The sequence below is a fragment of the Poecilia reticulata genome, linkage group LG11, assembly GCF_000633615.1.
Source record: "Poecilia reticulata strain Guanapo linkage group LG11, Guppy_female_1.0+MT, whole genome shotgun sequence".
NCBI lineage: Eukaryota > Metazoa > Chordata > Actinopteri > Cyprinodontiformes > Poeciliidae > Poecilia > Poecilia reticulata.
In genome coordinates, this window is record NC_024341.1 from 15,176,737 (window position 1) to 15,199,893 (window position 23,157).

At 40.7% G+C, this 23,157-nt stretch overlaps 3 protein-coding genes across 4 annotated transcripts in view; all 3 read left to right on the forward strand.

The window, feature by feature from the left end:
- Window positions 1–12,178, forward strand: part of pard6gb (par-6 family cell polarity regulator gamma b) — a 32,168-nt gene extending 19,990 nt beyond the window's left edge. Inside the window, exon 3 of the mRNA XM_008422064.2 lies at window positions 10,622–12,178. Within this exon, the coding sequence (XP_008420286.1) occupies window positions 10,622–11,688 (1,067 nt within the window). The 3' untranslated portion in view covers window positions 11,689–12,178. The remainder of the gene's footprint in view (window positions 1–10,621) is intronic.
- Window positions 12,179–14,950: 2,772 nt separating this feature from the next.
- Window positions 14,951–19,531, forward strand: bloc1s4 (biogenesis of lysosomal organelles complex-1, subunit 4, cappuccino). Of its 2 annotated transcripts, none has more exons than XM_008422065.1 (5): window positions 14,951–15,362; window positions 17,426–17,497; window positions 17,618–17,719; window positions 18,217–18,351; window positions 18,502–19,531. In XM_008422065.1, the coding sequence occupies exons 1-5, from the start codon at window positions 15,030–15,032 to the stop codon at window positions 18,598–18,600; spliced, it is 741 nt and encodes a 246-aa protein (XP_008420287.1). In that variant the 5' UTR covers window positions 14,951–15,029; the 3' UTR covers window positions 18,601–19,531. The 2 variants fall into 2 exon arrangements, with proteins under 2 accessions (XP_008420287.1, XP_017163069.1); XM_017307580.1 differs by having other exon boundaries at window positions 18,508–19,531.
- Window positions 19,532–20,043: 512 nt separating this feature from the next.
- On the forward strand, window positions 20,044–23,002 carry LOC103472430 (nuclear transport factor 2-like). Its single transcript, XM_008422066.1, has 5 exons — window positions 20,044–20,151; window positions 21,830–21,950; window positions 22,058–22,129; window positions 22,303–22,401; window positions 22,771–23,002. The coding sequence occupies exons 2-5, from the start codon at window positions 21,846–21,848 to the stop codon at window positions 22,885–22,887; spliced, it is 393 nt and encodes a 130-aa protein (XP_008420288.1). The 5' UTR covers window positions 20,044–20,151; window positions 21,830–21,845; the 3' UTR covers window positions 22,888–23,002.
- Window positions 23,003–23,157: the final 155 nt, after the last annotated feature.

The window sequence follows — 23,157 nt, forward strand, 5'->3', positions numbered from 1 at the left end:
AGCTTCCCTGGTGTCTGTTTAAAGTTCAGGGAGTGTTAGTAATCGTGCTGTTATCCAAACTGTGTTTGTATCTCCGGCATGTACTCCCTTTTTAGTCACTAGCATAGAAGCAAAGCAACTTATTCCATATGCTTTCTTTTAAAATCCATCTACTCGGATCCTTCTTTTACCTGTAAAAAAAAAAAAGAATTACAAAAGTATTGACACTTTTAACTTCTCCACATTCTGATGTCACAACCACAAACTTCATAATGTTTGGGATTTCACTTTTAAGTGTGAAGTGGAAACGTTAAGGCGTAGAATAAAATTCAGTGCAATCGATTGACCTTAGAAATGACCAAATTGGTAAACAACATTTACTGTAATTTTAAGTGTCGCTTCAGGCAACGCGTTTCCAGAATCTGGATTCAGTTTAGCGTCTGGTGGCAGCAGCCATTTTTCGGTCGCTTGAGCAGCTAGCAGCGCCGTCGGCCTCGGTACCTGTTGACCAGATGGAAGTGAATGTGGAGAGCTTAAATTAACAGCATGTGTTTTGGGGGATTTTTTTGTTGTTGTTGTTTTTTGTATTTATTTATTTTTTGTTAGTTTTCTTTTGGAGGGGGCTGGAAAGGTGCAGATTACCACGAGCGGGCCGGCTGCAACTAAACGTCTGCTAAGAAACCTCCTCGTCAGTTTATGAGCGATAACTCGACGGAGAGCGGCGGATTGCTGCCTCTCTTAGGAATGCAAGACCTGCACGTACCTCGCCGCTTTGATCTTTTCTTCCCATCCCCATCTCTGCTGGATATCGGCCTCTACTCTCGCCAGCACACAAATAAAATTAATCTCCTTGTGAGCACACACGCACGCACACGTTTTCCCTTAAGCGCGCTCCTCTTCCCTGTAGATGAGTCCTAAACCTGCGACGCGCTCCGCTCCGCTCCCCCACAGCACCGCACGGGCTGTTCTGGCAGGCATCGCGCAGCCTCGGCAGCTCTTTGTAACTTGTCCCAGATGTGCGGCTGCGGCCTCTGTGTGCTGCAGCAACTGCTCGTTAAATGAGCGACTGCAGTGAGAGAGTGCATGCAAATCCCTATTCGGCTTATACTGTAAATGCACGCAAAGGTTTTACAGCCTTGTTGGGTCTTCAAATGACTGCTGTAGTTTTATTGTTTTTGTTGTTTTTTTTCCCGCTGTTTAGGAAACGGTTTGTGCAAATCACCCTGTTTTCTTTTCTTCTTTTTTTTTTTTTTATATCTTCCCAAAGCGTGCATGCTAAGCAGATTTAGCATAAGCAGGCTATGCTATTGTAGATTTTCCTACTAACTCTGCAGTGAGTACAGATGTACATTGGATTGGAAAATAGTGATGAATCGATAATAATTGTTTTGTGGCTGATTTCATTGACTTTTTCTCTGTTTTTTTTTTTTATTATTATTATTTTTAAGATTTGGCTTGCAGTAGCATTGCTAAGTAAGAAAAGAGGAAAAACGATCTTGAGGCAGAACACTCCTAGGATGGCTTTTTTTTTTTTGCCAAAGATCTCAGTTCGACGAAAGCACATGGCTCCACTTAATGTCCCATTAGAGGTCAGATATGTTCGTATATCTTCATTTGTGTGATGGTGTCAGAAAAGTGACTGTTCGTCACCATGCCCCCATAAAACTATCTTAATTGTTGTCCTTGTTGCCACTTTTTTGCAGCAGTTCTTAGATTGTGAGCCTTAGAGATGTTTTAGTTTTCATTACAACCTCCCCCACTGTACATGGAGTAAGATGAACATGACTGGCAAATTTGTAACTGCGTCAATCGCCTCGTATTTCCACCAATTAAGCTACAGGAAAAACGCATCGGAATGTTTACCTCGAATAAAATATTTCCGAATTGAGATTTGGATTTTTATTTCCCCCCAAAGTGAGATTTCTCTCCTGTTTACGGATGAATTTGTCTGAAGGCTTTTTGCGAATCTGTGTTTACTCTTTTCTGTAGGCCAGAACGTCAAAGCTGTGCAAAAATGAATGAAACTTGTGGCTTCTCTGTTTAAACTCCAACTTTGTGCACCACTGTGTATTATATTCTGGTATGTTTATCGAGCTCCTCCGAATTTCCACCCAGGCCCTGCCTTAACCTCCCCTGCAAGAATGTGAAATATGTTTGCATGTTTAAAAAAAAAAGTTCTTCATTCTGTCTGGACTGCTTTTTTTTTTTTTCTCTGTTGGGGTGAGCTAAGAGTCTTGGTTGATGTCTTAAAAATGAGTGGTGAGAAATGCTTAAAGGAAAAGTCTCTAGTCCTACTAATACTATGCATTTCAGTGTGGTTTAATGAAACCACTTAGGATCATTCATGAAAATTAGCCATTTCTGATCAATGTTATCTACAAAGTGCTGTAAAGAGTGTCCTGCGTCTATTTTTTAACCTTTTCCTTCAGCAAGAAAGACGGGAGGGGAAATGTTCTGCTTCCAGGGCATTTGGTGAACTGCATTGTGTTGCGCTTATCTCCTTTTGTCCAGCAAGGATGCGCCGTGTCATGTGAGGTTTCATCCTTTTGTACTTTATAGGTTTGAGAGTAGGGGGGTGGGGGGATTCCAGCTGCGTGTGTGCATTTCTCACTGTGGGGCCCACGATAAAGCCCACTGTCACAGCATCCAGTGACCTAATGCTAAAGGCAGCAGCGTCCTGCACTGTTCTTCCTGCGCTTCGTCTCAGATCGTGGCCTCTGCTGTCACTGAGCACTCTGTCACGCCTGGACGAAGACGCGGCGTTGAGGCTGGGGGGGGCGGGGAGGGAGGGGGGCTGGTGGAAGGTTGTCGGGGTGCAGGAATGTCACATGCATAGTCGGACTGTAGCCGAGTGTGCTTTCGGACACAGCTGCAGGGTATATATGCTTGTTCTTTTTACTGCTGAGGAAATTACTTCAGCGCTGTCCAATGGGATCATTGTTTTCAAACTATGAAATAAGTTTTATGGCTTGGGAAGCGCCATGATGTTGAACCGCGCTGGTGTCGACATGTTCTATAAAGCCGTTTCTCGGTCCAGAGTCGGTGTCGGAGGTTGTCCTATGCAGTTATTGGCAGAACAGTACATTTCTAAAAACAAAAGCCTTCATACTCGAAGAAACCCGACGATCATGAGCAACAGAAACGAGATACGAATGACACAACCTGATGATATTCCTCCCAGGCAGCACATGTTTTGCTAAAGGTAGCAAGTTTGGGTGTTTTGTGCAAGATGAGGAGTTGAATAAATGTTTTTCTTAATAATAGTTTTAGCTCTTCTCCTGCGTTGAAGCTGGAGCGCTGCGTGAAGTAGTCTGAAAGGAACGGCTGTTTTTCAGAGATTCTCTTTGGGGCTTTCTAATCTCTAGGTCATATCGCAAAGTAAAAATATCACAAATGCCAAGGACGGAATCTTTGTGCAGAGTGCTGACATGGGTCGGTTTCAAGGTAAACGTTCTGAAAGTCAGTTTCATGACGCCTGAATTTTGAATAACTCTGTTTTTGCAGGTTAAAATCTTTATAATAAATTTGGGTCAATATGATTGACATTTAACATTATTTGTGCTTTGGCCATTAACCAATATTTACAGATATTCTATGTATATTTCCTCACATTTTCAAGACAGAAAAATAAAGACCACACATTGCTTCTTCGTTTCATTTAAAACCCCCACAATCTACTTCATTGTCACTATGCCATACCCAAACAAATAAAACTTCATATTTAAAGGGGAAAGAGCTCTGTTTTACTTCTTCGTGTTGGATTGTTGATTAGTTTATTGCAAAAGTACAGCACCCTAAAGCACAATTTCTGTTGTGAACCATTAGCAATAATAATGTTGGGACGAGAGGCGACGTCACACTGTGCGAGAAGAGAGCAGATACTGTTGCACAGCACTGCAGTTGAAACGGATTTCAATAATATTTCAAAACATAAAACATGAGTACAAAGTTAACATTTTAGGCCGCAGATCAGGTTGCAGGCCGATGGTTTAAGTTGATGTTTTGCTAACAGGAGTTGACCTTGAACTAATTTTCTGTGCTTTCTGACTCGTTTGTTAAAATTCAGACCTACAAAAAAAATTTACAAAATAGTAGTCATTTTCATTTTGAACATCTTCAACCATTGTTGTTTTTAGCAAGACCTGTTAGCACTTGCTTTTCCTGACCAAACTATTCTAAACTAAGTGCTAGAGATGCTTTCTTTATTTCCCTTTCTGCTTATTATTCTGACAAATGCGTTGTCGTACTTCAGCATACTGCGTTAATGCTGCTTGCTGCACTGCATGAATCAAACATTGACAAATTGCTCTTGTTCCTGCGGGCAGTTTGGTTCCTCCTGTCTTTGTTAGCACAGGTACAACAAGTATATTGTGTGCAAGTTTTCACAAAGCCCTGTCTGAAATATAACACCCAAATCTGGCCTCAAACGCTGCTTTAAACGTCCACAGTCTGGATTTCTGACTGACAACGATTATGGGGCTTCTGCAGGTCTTTGCTGCGTGCCATAAAAAAAAAAAAAAAAAGTTCCCGTGTTTGTGTCTGATGGTATGTTTATAGCATTAATGCTTCATCTGTCTCCCTTCATTACGCCAGCAACACATAAAACCATACCGACTTTCTAGAAAGGACTTGAAGTACTGACTCAGCTGTAGTTGGTTTCTTGCGCTGTGTTTTCAGCTGCGGTGAAGATTTGCCAGGAACAAGCGTGTTGAGGCATCCTAATGGCTGATCATAAAACTCTTAGATTCTCAGCTTTTATTGGGGGATTCTGGAAAAGTTGCAGAACATTAAAACGGTTTTTGCCACTTTGCTTAACTAGAGGTGGGCCTCGGTGGAACAAAGCCTGACTTTCCTCTCTTCCATGTACCGTTTTACTTTAGAGGGCTAAAAACAGCGTGGGGCTTTTAATAGGATCTGAAAACCCCGACCGAATTCAGTTTACTAGAAGATTCCCACCGAGCGGATTCTGGCCACTATGGGATTCGGGTCATTAAAAACCTCTTTTCCTTAAAGAAACACTTTAAGGATAATTCAGTGATGGGATCATGTTACCCCTCGCAGAGGTCAGAGGACCTCACGCCTGTCTTGGGGTAGTACTGCAGACTTTCAAGCTGTTCAGTGATATCTCCAGCTACATTCCTTTAGTGTCAGCCGCGAGAGGTAGAAGTCGACCAGGAGCCGTCTTTTCACCTCTGACCCTTCCTCCGACCGCGCTGTGGGTTGGTCAAGAGCCCGTCTTCTGGTGTCAGAAGGTCTAAGCTCCAATTTTTCTTCATAAAATTCCCCTTTATGGTTTTTCTGTAGGATCTTGACGGATTTTGCAAAGCATGACAACAGTAATCTCATTCTGTTATGCACGAGTTTGGAGCAGAGCTTTTATAATACTCTGCGCCATTTAAGTAGCTTTGCTTTGATTTGTTTTTTAGTGCAGTTTCCTGATCCTGAACTTGGAACAGAATCATGTTAAACATAAACACAACCAGCTGTTTGCGTTTCTAAACTGGGGTTTCCTCTAAATCTGTGGCTTCAACCTTCAAACGTCCCTACTTGTATCCCAAAAAAATAAGCTGCACGCTCTCCTCCTGCCTCCACCCCTTTGCGCCAGATCGTACACGCTCATATGGACGCAAATGAAGACTATTAAAACTTATAAAGCTCCTTTTTATGAATATCTCCAGTCATAAGGACAAGATAACTGGAATCTGGAATAGCATGCTTTACATTTGATTTACGCCAACTGCAATATTTTAATTTTATCTTAGTATTTAAGTTTTTACATTACTGACTGACTGACTGAATGCACACTCACTCAAAAAGGTTTAACGTAGCTCTGATTAAAATGCCAAAGAACTCGCAAGCCTATTTTGCAGAATTTTTTTTTTAATATAAATACAAACTGTTCTTTAAAAAAAGCTGTTGTCTTCAGGTTAGATAGTTTATGTCTGCTGTGAGAATTTCCAAGCAGTACTGTAAAAAAAAAAGTTACTTTTACGTAGCTAAATGTAAATAACAGCAAGGAATTACCGAACAGGAGCCAATTTAAAGATCTTTTCCATCAGAGAAACTGAGGTTGGGAGGTTCGGTTGGACGTTCGCTGACCTGTCGGTCTTTGATCAGATGCTTCACATGAGCTCGGCTCGATGTTCTCTTGTAGGAGGGAGTTCGTTTTCAGAAGGCATTACAGTGACTGCAGTGTTATCGACTGGACCACCCTCTCGTGTGTCGCCCACTTTAAGCAGACCTTGGACCTTGATGTCAGGGACTCGATGGTTAAAACCTTTCTGGCTCCTTCAACTGTTTTTATGAGATTTACAGATTATTTAGATCTAAAGTCAAAAGAGGTGTTCCTTTAATTTTAAATTAGACTGGAGGAACCACTCATACACTATTAGTATAGTAATGAAGGGCCATTTTTGGTTCACGTTGTTGGTTCCAGCTCAGACTTGTACACTAATTAACTTATTGTTCTGGACATAAAAGGAACCATTTTCAACATCAGGTCAGTTGATGACAATTTTCTTGAAAAGAATCAAATATAAATATATCTACATGTCTCTACATAATTCTAGATGAAAGCCAACTTATCAGTTGGTTTCATCATTTACAAATAAAGCACATCCTCTACTCGTCACTGAATTCAACATTTGACGATGCATTGGTTTGTCCAGGCATCTTTTTTAATTAATTTTTTCATCCATCCTTGGCCATCATCTATTCTTCCCTCCTTCCATATCTGTTTTTTTTTTTTTTTTAGGTTCCATATTCAGAGCATTTTATTTGCTCTAAATGTATGGTGAATTTTTGCATTTGAACTGAAAACGTTGGTCAAACATCTGTGAGAACTCTGTAAATTTGAGCCTAAAGAAGCATAGAATCATTACATAAAACGTGAAGGAATCATGACTTCATAGTAGCTCAGGGGTAGATGGAGGACAGTGTAATTAGGGTTGTTTTCTCTGGCCAGAATAAACTGCAGCGGTTTTCAAATGATTTGTTACGTGCAGAAGTGGGGAGAAAAATCTGCTATTTTGTAAGGAGAATAGAGTTGAAAGAACCTCGTCTGCTAAACTGAGAAGTCGCCTGTGGTCGTGGGTGGTGCTGTTGCAGCTTACTGTTAATAGAGCGCTTGTGAAAGTTTTAGCAACAAAAATGTTACCATAATGCAAAACAGTTGATCTGAACTTGGATGTAGGCTCTTCTTCGGTGCAGCTCAACTGTGAGAGAGATTGATGGAGCCAGTCTGAGGAAAGGGTGAAAAAAGAGATTTACTGCGTTAAAAATATGAAGCAGAGTGTCTTAATTTTCTTTTCTTTTTTTTCTTTTTTTTGTTGCTAAAAGTTGTGGGTAGAATTGGGCAGACCTGCTGTTGCGTTACTGCTAATAACATATCCTGATGAAATGTGGTTATAGACTTTCCTAAAATATAGTTTTCGTAGCGTTTCTTGGGTAAATCCCAAAACACCTGCTCAGATTAACTAGACATTTCCACCAGTAGTTGTTGCCCTGCACTGAGCCACTCCCCTCCCCTTTGAATTTGTAGGTTTTTATAAAACAAATTACTCCAGCATATATGCCTTGTCTTTTTTTTTTTTTTCCATTATTTTATTTTTGCCAAACAGCTGTAAGACGTTACCCGCTGAAAGCAGCGTTTGGATTGCAGACATTGGCTCTATGCCTGCTGGGTCACCTATCCCTCGGCGTAACCCGGGCGATGTGGCGCGCCGTTTGCTGCGGCTCGAGTTTGAGAGCGACGTGAGGGGTGCGGACGCAGGGTGTTGCACTTAAAAACCTGTAATGAGACTCTTGCTGCAACTCCTCCCCAATATGGTTCCCATCAGTGGAAAACTTGCACTTGTGGCAGAAATTCCTGCCCTGTAGCAAGCGCCTTGTCTGGATTCAATCAGATCAACTTCTGCCAGAACATGCACCGAAAACTGAAAATACCACTTGATGATTTTTTTTCTTTTTTGGGGGGGGGAACGTCTGTTGACGTCGGTGCGATTTCTTTCAGACTTGCTTTCTTAAGATTGTGAAAACTGAACAACACTAATTTTGTTGAGCTGGGAGATCTTTTCTCCCTTTCACACCTCTGGAACCCGTTTCACATTTTTGCCACTTCACATCTCCGAACTTCAGTGTGTTTTGTTGAGATTTGTAATTCTAGATCATAAGTACACATTGACCTAAACTAATCCCTTGTAGCTCTGGCTGTGTGTTCAGGGATGATGACCTGCTGGACGGTGAACTTCCTCCCAAGTCTCATGTGTTTTTGCGACCTTTAATACATTTTCCGTCCAGGATTTCCTTGTATTTACTGAGCTCCATCCATCTTCCCATCAGCTCTGGACAGATTCTTGTGCTTCATCCAAAACGATGCATCCACACAGAATGACTCAGCCACCACCTTGTTTCAAAATGTGCTCGGGATGACCTGTTTACATGCTTCTTCTGATCCCTAAATGCCATGTGACAAATACTAGAGTTTATTTTAGATGCATGATCAAAGTTTGGGACATTGTCATCCAATTTCACCCTGCCTCAATTCTTTCTTCTTCTTTTTTTTCTACTTTCCTCCACTTCTTGGTTTCCATGGTAATGTTCTCCAATAAGGCCTTCACATTTTTACAATTTGTGCCCTTAGGCACAATTTTCTGTTTTGCAATCATCTTAAATCCCCCTGCGATACTATAAACTTTGTGTTTGCAACATGAGAAAGCATTTCGGCAAATTGAACAGCGTTCCCTAACAGAGAGCAGCTTCTTGACTCCCAGAAGTTGCTTCTTGCGTCTGACTTGCACCACAAGCACGTAACAAATCTCCCCAGATCCTCCATGCGCGTTTCTTTTTCTCCCTCCCTTTCCCCTCGCGCCCCCATCGCTAGACTTGTTCTTGCTTAGTCGACAAGTTACAGAAGGAAGAGAAGCTGCAGGAGAAGACACTTTACAATGTGAGAAGGGAGCCTGAGGAGCTGGCCTCTGTTTCTGTTTAAAGGGTCTAAATTAATTTCAGGGGTGCAAAGATTAGGGGAGAAAAGTATAGAAAAGGTTTCAACATGCATTACTGGAAAAAAATAAACGAGTAAAGCTCGAAAGGGCAAATGTGACTCATGAAAGTGCAGGAGCTGATGCTCCCACTGGGAGACCTTCGCTTCCTGTCACATCCTGGTTTACTTCGTCCAGATTTCCTGCCGGTCGCAGAGAAAGATGGGAAGATCAGACAGATATCAAGTTGTTTTTTTTTTTTTGTTTTGTTTTTTTTTCACCGCAGCATGTTTATCTTCCCCTCCAGCTTGGGGTGTCTTAATGTACTCGCAACTATAGGAATACACCAGCTTGTGGTTGACCTTCAAAGCAAACTAATCTTTTATTATTTTTCCTATTTACATAAGTACATGAATATATGCTCATCAGTAGTTGTGATATCTTGAGGATATGACTCACCCTTTGAATCAGAGATCCAGTACTCTATGAAGGCCTTCATTGTTCCACTGATTGCTCCAAAACCTCAGACCTGAAGCATCAGGCCTTAACTCAATTACCACAACTATTTTCAATCGGTTGCACCATCCTGTATTCCCTCATTATCCCTGACTGATGGCTGATCCGCTCGCGTGATGGATGGCTGCACGTACGCGCCACTGTGTTTGAGCACAGATATGCAGGGTGCATGCAGCTGCTCGCTGCTTGCGGAGGGGTGGATCGTCACTGTCAGCAGAGGAATGCGCCGCAGCACTCGGCAGTCCTGAAACTAATATGCACACGCAACATGTTTGCTGCTTCTCGCTGACAGCAGCGTGTGGATCACATTTGAGTCTTTGTGTCGTTCCTCGCTGGCTGATCACCAGTTCGGCTTGATCTGCCAGTAAGCTGATGATTTTCAGCTGATTGTGATGGAAAATGATCTGAATCTGTGATCTGAAACCAGGTGATTTCTAGCGAAAAATTGTTTACGATTTGTTTTTGGTGTCCTTAGGGCGTTTTCACACCAGACAGTCTGGCGGACTTGGTTTGATTTGAGAATTGAATTTGCAACACTTGTTACATTTGCAGCTGGTGTGGTTCACTTTCACACTGCACCGTCAAACGAGCCAAACCATTTGAGAAACCTGTTTCACCCCCTTGCCTGTGGTGGCGCTGCAGCACCACCTCATGAAGGAAATTACAGGAAAACATCCCAAGGAAGAAAGGAGCGCAACTTCCTTCTTCCCAAAATATAAACAAACATGGAGTAGAGTCAGAATTTAGCAAGTATAAGATTTCTCTTTTGTCTACTTGGTCAAATCCTTTAGCCATTCTTCCCACTAGTGTTACTACAGCATTTGTTTAGACTGTATTGACCCAGAATGCCCTGTGTTATTGTATGCTTTCTGCTTCTGGAGCGCTCTCCACTCCATTTTGCATTTAATCAAGACCTAGATTTGGAAGCTAGACCAGAGTTTGCTTTTTTGGCCTGCATCAAAGTTTGATGCATTCACATCTCCCCAATTGAAACTGTCTAGACAATCGTACTAGTGTTTGATTAGTGAACTAAACAGGGCTGGTGTGATTGCTCCTTTAACAGAGCAGTCGCCTAACATAAAGATTTATTTGTATTTGTTTCTAATTTTTTCTGTCCTGTTTTTTTTTTTTGCGTTTATTTGCAGAAGAGGTTGACTACACCACTTTTGGCACCAACACCTTGACTCGTAAAAAGAAGGCGGTGGTGACGCTTCGCAACAGCGACATCAACCGTAAGCGTCCCCGCGTCCCAATCGGCATGCCACAGGACTTCCGTCCCGTCTCCTCCATCATCGACGTGGACATCCTGCCCGAGTCCCACCGCCGCGTCCGACTCTACCGCCACGGTTCGGACAAACCCCTGGGCTTCTACATCCGCGACGGGACCAGCGTTCGAGTGACTTCCCACGGCCTGGAGAAAGTTTTCGGCATCTTCATATCCCGGATGGTCCCTGGAGGTTTGGCAGAGAGCACCGGGCTGCTGGCGGTTAACGACGAGGTGCTGGAGGTGAACGGCATCGAAGTGACGGGGAAGTCTTTGGATCAGGTCACGGACATGATGATCGCGAACAGCCACAACCTGATCGTGACCGTCAAGCCGGTGAACCAGCGCAACAACGTCGTCCGCAGCAGCAGAATCTCCGGCAGCTCAGGTCAGTCGTCGGACAGCAGCGGCTCCATCGGCAACCCAAGTTTGTCGGTGGCCTCGGTGCGGGAGGCGACCTCTGTGGCGCATCACAACTACCACGACGACCTGGAAAGCGACGAAGACACGGATATCGTCATCGAGAATAGCCTCAAGCGACCGTCTCTCCGGTCCAACGCCTCACTGGCTTCCAACGCGTCCCGAACACACCAGCAGACTCCGGCGGCTCCACCCAGCCCTCCGACGAGGCCGCCGTCGGTGGTCTCCACCTCTTCCTTCCGGTCCCAGACCAGTCTCAACGGAGGGTCCCACCACCAGCAACCACAACCCAGCATCAGCCTCAGCCACCAGCTGCACAGAGACCTGAACCTTAAACACAGCCAGCACCAGCAGTCCAAACACAGCGAGCTGCACATGCAGCCGCCTCATCACAGCAGCAACCCGGCGCTCCGGCACAGCAACGGCAGCCTGCACAAAATCCTCAGCTCTCTGAAAACGGACCCACGCCACAGTCTTGCTCTGCCCAAGGGAGGGGTGGAGGAGGATGGCACTGTCATTACCCTATAATAATTACAGATAAGGAAGCATAAACATCCCAGCTGCTCAGAGACGATACGGGAACAGCCGGATACACACGAGCACAGACTGTGTTGCCTCTGATGTTTTGTTTTTTATAAGGCAATAGAAAGTTTACAATAATGATACTGTGTATATATCTTGTATTTTTTACGTTTCTTATGTTCAAAATTGTGTATGTTCTTTATAAGCGTCAGAACAAATGGCTTTTTATAGTCCACTGTAGGTTAGAGCTCTGAATGTACCTGCAGCCTGGTGTCTTTTCTTGGTGTCCATTTTTAAGACCCTCTTTCATTCTCAGTAGAGGGACCAATGTGGGGTTACTTACGGATGTGTTTTTTTTTTTACAGAGTAAATCTAACTACTCATATTCCCATAATGCTGTGTAGAGTTTGTTTTTACTAGGTCTTTTATGCATCCATGATTGTGATCAAATCTTTGTATCTGTTTAAATAAATTATTCTCATTCATGAAAAGCAGACGTGACGAGTCAGCTGTTTCAATTTAAGTCTCATTTTCTGCATGACAAACAAAGTTCTGGAAATGAGATGCGCCAAGCAGAGGTTTCCTTACAATATTGTGGGGTTGGGAGTTAGTTTTTGGGTTTGCTTAAAGGACATAAATATTTAACTGGGAACAAGAAGAGGGAACCTGTGATTTCTTCTCTGCAAATTGGTTAACAGTCAAATTGTAAGGGTTGTACCCCGGTCTATTCGTCCGTCCATCCATCCATCCATCCATCTTTCAATCGATCAATATTTCCGTACATATCCTTTTTTTTTTTTTTTTTTTTTATCCACCTATCCTTTTTTTATCCATCTGTTCATCCACCCATCCGTTCATCTCTACATACATCTGTCATTCATCACTCGCTGTCTGCATCCAGCCTTCATTAATCCCTTCATCTGTTTTGTCTGTCCATCCATCTGAACCTTTCATCTGTTCATCCATATATTCGCACTTTGATCCATCTGCCAATTTCACCATGTGTCCTGTTCATTTGTCTGTCGGTCCATCCATTTTTTTTTTCAATCTGTCCATCTTTCATTCATTTCTGCATCTGTTATTCATCCATTCTTTTCCATCACTCATGCATCCATCCACATCATGATTCATTTGTTTCTGTCCTTTCATCCATCCGTCTATCAATCTTTTGTTTTACTTTGAGCATGGAAGAGAAAATAAACGAAAAGATAACGGAAATAATTCTGTTTACATGCTAGTTACAGTAGCCTGCAGTTCAATAATGTAGGAATAGGAAAATCTTTTAATCCTATCCCAGATCATCTGTCGGTTTTTTCATCCATACATTCATCTCTAGTCTTTTCCTGTTTTTTTTTTGTTTTTTTTTTACGAGTTTCATATTCAAAGTTTGACATGTAGAAATTTCTGCTGTTGTTATTTTAATGATCTGTTCAGTTTCTCCCTCAAAATAGACGGAGAAATCTGAAAATTAAGATTTGGGAAAAGTGCTTTGAAGTAAAACGGTGACTGCTGTTCAGCCACTCAAAACAAATTTCAGTCGAAAACTTGTCATGTCTTATATTGAGATTATTGTTCTTCAAAAGATGCATTTCCACCTGATCACAGCAGTCAGTCGGGTAATTTGGAGAAAACTCTACATATTGCAGAAACTGAACAGCTTGCTTCAGTTTATCATTTGGATTTAATTTGGAAAACCAAAAATAATTTAGTGAAATTAGGGATTTTTTTTAAGCTTACACCACATGACTCATGACGGAAGTGGATGTCTTAAATTTCTTTCAACGGCAGTAATTGTTTTCTAGGAATTTGTGACCAACAGACGATGGCACTAGAGTTATGAACTTGTTTTCTTTCACGCATTAAATGACATCAAGTATTGCAACAACAATACTACGTTTGATTACCTCTAGTATTTTCCACTTTATTTGGGGTAGACCATGATGTTGAGGCTAACTGAATAAATGAGTAGCTTCAAAGTGCATTCTCTGAAGGTTGGATTCCTTTGTTGTGGATCAGCAATCTTTATCATTAAGTTTTTGACTGCAGGCAACCTTCATCAGGAATGCAGCGTCTTTCAGTCTTGGAGGCCCTGCAGCAGCGGCAAACATTGTGTCACCTCTTTGCTAGTGAATGTTTGCCCGCCATGTTTATTCAGGATGCTGCACTAATCAACCGGCTAACTGATCCTTTACATCAGGCTAATCTGCACCGCCACTCTGCAGATTTTAGGGTAAGTGGAGGGAACTTGCCCCCACTTACCCTAAAATAAGTGGGGGTAAAACGGGGTCAATGTGTAAACAGTGAAAGAGCACACCATGTACATTCTGAGACTGCAAACCGTATTCACCACTTTATTGCAAAAGTCAAGGAAAAAAGTTACAAATGTCATTAACATTAAAAGTCCCAAGTATGGTTCTTTCAGGCAAGCATGTGCCCAAATGTATATGTTTTGTATACAACAAGTTTTGAAGCATGTTTATGACAATTTATACTTTTGGAGAAGAGCGCTGCACTGACCCTTACAGGCCATGTTATTATCCTGGCTGCCATCTGCTGGCGGCAAATGCACTGACATGCTAAGAGCTAAACGGTAAATTGAAACATCCCCGCAAATCAATGTTAGTTTCGCTGTAGATGAAATGCTGCTGGACACTGAAACGAATCCCAGTTCATTTTTGCTCAAATCGTTTCAAACTTTAATGTTGAGTCATGGTGTTAAATAAAGAACGTGACAAAATTACGTTTTTATTTATTTGTGTGGAACCCGTCGACAAACTTGAATTTAGTTAACAAGAAAATAATAGAAAAATACTTGAATTAAAAACATATCCGTTGATAGAAATTACATTTTAGTTGTTAAAGTAACATGCTTTGTCAGACTAACACAAAAAAGTCAAGTTCGTTCAACTAACTTCTCTTTTGTCAATTTGAGGTGATTTGAAATACTTAATTTATTAATTTTATTTTAGTTGAACATAAAGTCGTGTCAGATTACTATATCTGTTTTGCTTTCAATTAACACAATACAATTATGTGAAACCTGTTGACATTGTATATATACGTTTGTGTGTGTGTGTGTGTGTGTGTGTGTGTGTGTGTGTGTGTGTGTGTGTGTGTGTGTGTGTGTGTGTGTGTGTTAAGTCAATGATTCATTTCTTTTATTCTGAATTGAATCCAAAGAAAGTATATATTCTATCCTATTCTATATTATAGAGAATTTTTGAAGTGCACTTTTTATGTTTGTCCCTCACGAGCTTCCTTTCACAGTGCGTCACACGTGACCCAGTCAGTTGACAGGACAAAACACGGCAGTTGGTCAGGGGAGAAAAAAAGAGTATACAGGGGACATGGACCATCATCATCGGGTGGACAGAGTGGGCCTGCTGTCTCCTCTGGAGGAGTCCAGCGCGGAGATCAGCAGGGACAGCGGCATCGTGTCTCAGAGCGCCAGCAGTCTGTCCATGGTGAGCGACCTGTCCAGCAGCGGCACCGTGTCCCAGAGCCCCAGCTTCGGAGCAGCAGCCGCGGCTAACGTTGTCTCCCGGAGCCCGAGCTTGAACCAGGCGGCAGGGGAGCACGGGACAGCCGACCAGCAGCACGACTCGGAGCAGGACGACGAGGTTCTGAGACAAACCGCGCTCCAGTACTCGTCCTACATCCGAGCCACGGCTGGAGAAGAGGTTTGTTTAGTCGTCAAAGCGCAACATGGAGTCCTCAGCTAAGTTAGCATGGTTGTTTATGACACCTCTGCTAGAGCCATGTTGTGGCTCGATGGGGATTAGTTCATAAGCTTGACGTGTTCGTGGGATCATAAACAGTGCACGAGTCTTTTTGAGAGCTCTCTGTCATTCCTGATGGACATTAATTGAACAGGCATGACTCCAGGATGTTTATATTCAGTCATGGCTAACTGATGGACAAAGGCTCCTGTGTCCTCAGCTTGAATTTAGGTGTGTGTAAGCATGAATTTGAGGCTGTCACATGGTTTCTAGATAATCTTTGGCCGATTTACATTCCCAAAGCATTTTCACTTTGTGTCACGTTAGAACCACAAACTTCAACAAGTGTTATTGGGATGTTATTTGATAGACAAACAGAAAAGACTATTGTATGGTGTTTTCAATTTTTTTTTATTAATAAGAATCTTAAAAGTGTGACATACTTTTATATTCAACCACCCTGAGTTGACAGAGTGAAATTTTTGTCCATTATTTTTTCAAAAATAGCTACAATTAACTCAGATTGTAGCTTTGATTAATATTTATTTCCAAATCTTCCCACATATTCCTAATTCTATTTTGCTCTGGATAATCAATATGCTTTGATATAAGCAGCACACAACTCTGGCTGTATGTTTAGGTTCATCGTCCTGCTAGAAGGTGACCTTTTACCCCAGATCTTTGCAGCCTCTAACAAGTTTTTATCCCATTATTGATGGATGGATGGATGGATGGATTGCCCTCCATCAACTCTGAGCAGCAATCTCACAGCAGGATTTTGACACCACTATGTGTTACTGAGTGAACGATGCGTTTATGGTGCTGTGCAGTTTTAAAGGTGCATTCAGTTTCTACCTCCGAATTGGAATTTACTAGTTCCACCTAGAAAAATGAACCCTCCCGAAGTTTGAATTTCAGAGGTGTCCAGTCATTCCCAAGTTACGATTAAGATGTTGAACATTTTTATTTGTCGACCTGACATTTTCTGTGTCTAACCAAAAACACTGAGAGTGCTGTTGGCTCTTCATGCTTGAGTTTCTTCCTTCCATGTTTAAATAAAGAGAACTACCTTGGCTGACTACCTTTTTTTTATTGTAATTTCCAACTAGAACCTGTTCAGACATCCAAGTGAGCTCAAACAAGCATTCGATGCAGGCCAGAAGGATCCGTTTTGCTGTCGTTTAAAACAATGTCTCCAACATGGCTTCCCCCTGTTTTCTGTGTCCTTCGGTCTTCATGATGCTATTTGTTCATCTTTGGCTATTTCCTGAGGCCTTCACAGAATAACTGCATTTATACTCAAATTAAATTACACACTAATAAACTCCTCTAAAGGCAAATAGTTGACTTGAATTTTATTTGGGGTATCAGAGTGGAAGGGTTGAATAAAAATGTACCCCCTGTCTTTTTAGATCTTAATGAGTAAAAAAGTGACAATAATAATAAAAAAAATACATCCATGCATCATTTCCCGTACGCTTCACAACTGACATAAGATCCCATTAAAATTCATTGAAGTTTGTGGTTGTAGCAGAAGAAAATGACAAAAGTAATGGCCATCTGTCTTGCCGTAGTTTAGTCAGCAGCCACAAAGGCATTTCTGTTATGAGCTGTGTCTGTGCAAATGTGATTTCTTTTAATTGTTACATAAGCTCTGCATATTTATTGAGATGATGAAGTAAAAAATAATGAAGTTTGATTCAGGCAGTTACTTCAACAAAATATCAGATCAGAAAACGGAGAAAGGAGGTTACTGCTCTAGCCAGTCACACACACATTTTTCATTTAACAATATAAATTTTGATCCCAGGTACAGAGGAAGAAAAAAAAAAAGATTGATGGTGGGCGTAGGAGGTATTTGAGTCGCCCATTGACTCCCCCAGATACCTAAATATCAACATAAGCTACAAAAAAAAAAAAAAAAACCCTCCATGTCATGGCATCTTTAGGTTTTAATGATCAATATTTTTCTTTCTTTTCTCATGCTCAAACTTTACATGATGGCTCCTTTTCTATATTTCCAGATCCAGTGTTTGGAGAAAAACTTGGAGGAAATGCTGACGAGAGTGGATGAGTTTGTGGGGATGCTTGATATGGTGAGCCTGGGCAGTCTCTGAAACGACCGAAGTAACTTTTTTAATTTTTATTATTATTTATGAAAATAGCAGCCATTTGCATTTCTTTCTCTCTTCTTTTTGTATATCATGTCCCGCTAGATTCGTAATGATACATCCCAAGTTGTAAATGAAAATCTACCAAAAATCCAACAGAAGTCTGATGAAATGAGGCAAATATACAGAAGAATTGATAAACTGGAGGTAAGTAAATCTTCCAAGGATGTTGTCATTAAGCATTCTGTTGTGCTGCCAGGCCACTGCGGTTGAGCGCTTTACTGATTTGTTTTCTTAAATAATTGTACCTGCTAACTCTCTTTCTTTCTGAAGCTCTTCAGAAATGCTCTGTGACTCCTGGACAATGTTTCAAATTATTTTCAATTTTTTTGTTTATGGTACAATGATATTTTTTTCCACTATCAATGCTCACTGAAACCTTTCGTAGTTTCGAAATTTCTTCAGCAGTCATCAGCATATGTTGTGTCACTTCCAACTTTAGGAATTCCTTGAATCCATAAAATGCGCTGTAACACATAATTATTAATCAAGGACATTAATTTTCAAATCCAAATTCAAAGCTCAGTCAGATCGCTTGTGATGTTTTGAGATCCAAATGTGTTTGGTAAAAGGAATGTGGCATAAACATTGTGCATTTTGGGCTTCAGGAATCTTAAATTTGTTACTCTTGTGTGTGTTTGCAGGCCTTTGTGAAGATGGTTGGAACCAACGTCAGTGCAATGGAGGAGCAGGTCATGCAGGCAGAGACGGAACTGGGAACACTACCGAGTGCTTTCAAGAAGATCCTCCGCACAATGACTGTCCCAGGATTCTTAAATGTGAGATTTCATGACAAAGTTTTCTTTAACAGTTCATATTTTTTTTATCTGCTATGATGGATTCTTTTGATAACAGACTATTTTTTGTTTTGTTCTGTGCTCCAAGACGAGTCAGTCAGTGGTAGCTGAGTCGAATGTGTTTGCTTCCAAAAACAGGCCAGTCCACGAAGACCAGCCCCAAATCAGCGCCAAGAAGTCCCCAGCGTGTTCCGGACAGACGACTATTTCTCATCACAGCCGGAACAGTGACAGAACTGCAGAGTCGAAGCCTGGTTCTAACCTCAGAGACCCGTCTAGCGAAACTGTACTGACGACTGCCATCCCTCTGAGGAGGATCCATCAGTGCAAGTGGCCTCAAGAAGCAATAGTAGCTTTTTTCCTGAACGATTCACTGGAAGACAAATGACAATTTACCACGGTTTTATTGTCATTTTTTTCTTTTCTTTTTTTTTTTGAGGCGACGACGAGCTCTGAACTGTAGCAACATGTTTTTTAAAAGTGCCTACATGGAGTTTTACGCCTTTCAAGTTTGTGGAGAGAAAACTGTAAGATGGTTAAACTTTTGACAAGTAAGGAAGGAAAAAAAAAAACCCTGCTTGTTTACAAGGCACAGTAAAGACGGTACAGTAGATGTAACGGATGAAAAATGACCCCAGCCTCTTTTTCTACAAAAATATATTCCCGTTACTGGTGTTTGTACAGCTCTGCACGTTGAACTAATCTGTAATTCTATATGACTAATTCCTTGTACCCCAGCAATATTGCTATTACCCAGTTAAGCATTTAATGTCTTCCATTTCAAAAATATTCACTTCTTATCTAGCCTTATCTTTCTGGCTGTGGATGACAGTTGCTTCACTGACATGGGGCTAAATCTTTAATAGCACCATTTTTTTATGGAACAAAGCACAGGTGCAAGGACTGGTAGTTTTAGTTTCTCGTGCCACACTCTTAGCTAAAAGCTTTGCGCCACAAACTGTGAATTATCACAACAGGAAACTTTGATTTGTCTCAGCATGATGTAATGTGGCTCTAACCCCCAAAGCAAGGTGGTAGGTGTCACAGCCATTATTTATATTTTTTCTTTTTTGCCAAAATAGTTGGTACAGATCTCCTTTTTACATGCTAACTTTGGTTGAAGTTTTTAAATTAACCAATAAAATGTATTTAAGTCAAATTATCTCATGTCCTTATATTATTTCAAACTTTTTTTGCACAAATGTTTATGTGCTCTACAAATCTGACTGTGCACTGAAAACCAGTAGGATTTGAGCTTTAGAATTGTCACCCAAGGTGGCAACATGTTTGAAAAGCTCTGTTAGATTAGTTTTTATTTACTCTTTTTGTACACTTTTGTTTAGGTTGGGGCATTGCTTATTGGGACGCTCATATCCCTATTGATATTGGATGTGAGTAGCTGGAAGGATTTTTGCTCTTTTTGTTTTCTGTCGGTTCTGATGCATTTTTTATTATTATTTATTTATTTATTTATTTATTTTTGTTTGTTAATAAACTACGACCCCCACATTTTGCCAATGGAAGCTTCATGGATGCAGAGTATCTAACTATTATGAAAGATGAAAATGAAATTTCCGCTCCGCCCTCGAGTCATCAAACGCCACCCGTCTCATGCGTTGGTGACATAAAAGGAACGGACCCACACAAACCAGGAGGAAAGTTCCTTCCAGAGTCTTGATTGGTTAACGTGCAATGACGTCACTGGTTAGTTACAACTCTCAGGAAGCGGGAACGCACAACGTCGACTTCAGTCAACTTTATCACGTTGGTTTGTCGAACAAAGTAAGTCAAACTAAAAAACACGATACCATGTGCTTTGTACCATATGCTTATTAAAACACGACAGTATCCATACTTTTTGCCTGGAAGAGCTAAGTGAATGATCACTGGGAAAATTTGAGACTTAACTTTTCGAAGAAAAAAAACTGGCCTTTGCTCGTGCTCTGCTAGCAAATGGTGTTTAACTTTGCCTATATATGACCAAACTTATTAAGTGTCAAATGCGTTAATCTTTCAATAATATGACACGCAAATATTTTTGACTGTTCCATATTAATTATTAGTCGTAACGAAGCTTTTACAGGAAGGGCTACAAGTGAGCTGTGGTTTATTGAGCGTCATATGTTAACAAAATCTAAGTGATTTACTGACATTTTTTTAACATCTACGGCAATAACACGCGAAGCATCTTATAAGTAGAAATTTGACATATAATCTTTTGGTTGTGGCGAGTCTAAAATGATCTTTTTAGACGGAGCACTAAATAATTGTAGTAGGATGGAATAGAAATGTATTTTATTTCTATTCCCACAGAGGGAAAATTAAGGTGTACCAGCATCAAAGTGAAAGGCAAGTGGAAGTATGCATATAACATAATAAATATGAAAACTAACCAAAAAAAGGAGAGATTTACAGCATAAAATAATGCTATGTAGTTATTAAAATGGTACTCAGTTTAAAAGAATGCAACTGAGTAGGTTAAATTAACATGACATGCAGTTCTACTTGCATAAATCTAAATACCATTTTAAGGGATGCAATATTCTACAATAATATAAAAGTCAAAGAAAATAATATAGTAAGTAAATCACACTAACCCTTTGTTGTTGTTTTTTAAATGGACTGTGTCGTTTCAAGTTCAAAATTCTAGTTATTCATAATGCCATAAATTTAAATTTCATCACATTTTGTGATGTAACTAGCATAAGCCTCTTTTTATTTTATGTGGTAATTAACGCAAAGTAATTTAAATAAAAAATGAATGTAGACTGATTTGTGGTCCAGTGTGTTTCAATTTATTAAATACCGAAGTGTATCATGAAACTTCATTTATAAGTATAATAATATATTTCCAGTTTATTATCTATTAACACAGAAGTTTCATTATCTCTTTCAATAGCAACAACATCTTAATTATTCTGCACTTAAGATTTATGTATTAGAGTTCTTAAATAACAGGGCTGCACAGTGGCGCATGCTGTGCATGCGTGGGTTTTCTCCGGGTACTCCGGTTTCCTCCCACAGTCCAAAAACATGACTGTCATGTTAATTGGCCTCTCCAATTGTCCCTAGGTGTGAGTGTGTGTGTGCGTGGTTGTTTGTCCTGTGTGTCTCTGTGTTGCCCTGCAACAGACTGGCGACCTGTCCAGGGTGACCCCACGTCTCGCCTGGAACGTTAGCTGGAGAGGCACCAGCAACCCTCCCGGCCCCACTAAGGGACAAGGGTGTAGAGAAAATGGATGGATGGATGGATGTTAAATAACAAGAACTCTAATACATAACTAGTTCTACCTAGTTTTCTTCCTGTCAGTTTTGCATATATTTCATATATTTAAGTTTGAGCCCATTATTGACCCCTGATGTACACCACAGGTAATCTCCATTCATGCATTTATTAACAGAAGTTAATCGCCTGTTGTAATCATAACAGCTATGTTTTTTACTTGCTCAATCTTCACAGATCCAAAGTCTCACACATGGCAGGCGATAAAGAAATATGGCAAAAGATTGGAGAGGGCTTTGTTCAGGAGTATTACAACCAGTTTGACAATACCAACAGGATGGCACTTGCTAATCTCTATGTAAGTTCTGCACTATGGCGTCATTCTCGCTGGTTATAATCTACATATTATCCCATTTTGCTTTAATCCCACTCAGCATAAATAATCCTCCGTTTTCTCCCCCTCAGTCTCCCAGCGCCTGCCTGACATGGGAAGGCTCACCGTTTCAGGGAAGAGAAGCAATAGCTAACAAGCTCGTAGTAAGCACGTTGTGATAACAGTGTTGACACGAATCTGACAAATGTCTGCGTCCAGTCTCGGCTATTAAATGCTCCTACTAAGAACCAGCAACTCTCCCTGTTTACTAGCAAACGATTATTGTTTTTTAGTCTCTGTTGGTAATTTATTTAATAATTTTATGTTTTATTCTCAGAACTTGCCTTTCAAGCAGATCAAGCACATCATTACAGAGCAAGACTCCCAACCAACTATCGACAGTTGCATCCTCATCATGGTCTTTGGACAGTTAAAGGTAAACCAGTCAATAATAGCTTATCGTTTTCAGGTGGTGCCACCAACACTTAAAGTTTTGCCTACAAACATACTCTGACATGTTATGTACACATGCTCCACGTTGCTGCCTACTGACTCTTTTGGATTCAAGTCATATTTAAAATGTAAAGTATGTTTAAATCTCAGACGTCTTGGTGCCATTTTGCTCCTGTTTTACTTTTGAGAAATTTGTATTTGTAAACTGGGTATCATTTTCACTGGCAGTAGCTTTATACCTTGATTATAAGTGGTGCTATCTAAATGTAGGAGACATTGTTGGAACGTCCATTTTTTTTTTACTTACGACAGTATTTATATGAAAATATATGTTGTTTTTATCTTGCAACAGGCGGATGATGATCCACCAATGGCCTTTCATCAGGTGTTCATGCTGAAATCCCAAAATGGCGTATGGGTTTGCACAAATGATGTGTTTCGTCTGGGGGTGCACAACATACCAGTGTAGTGACCTGGATTTTTCATACACATGTTACAACCTGTTCTGAACTGACTTTGTTGTTCTGCGATATGACAGGACTGTATGTAAAGTTCAATCAATTAAACATAAATGCTGTACTTGCTGTGTTGTTGCTATGCAAAATAACATTCCTTTCAAATTAAAGAATTTAGTATTCTAAACTAAAATGTTTTTTTATTATTATTATTATTATTTCATTGCTATAAATATTTTTGTCTGCTGTAAAGTTTTGTAATATGTTCCATTATGTCGATGTGG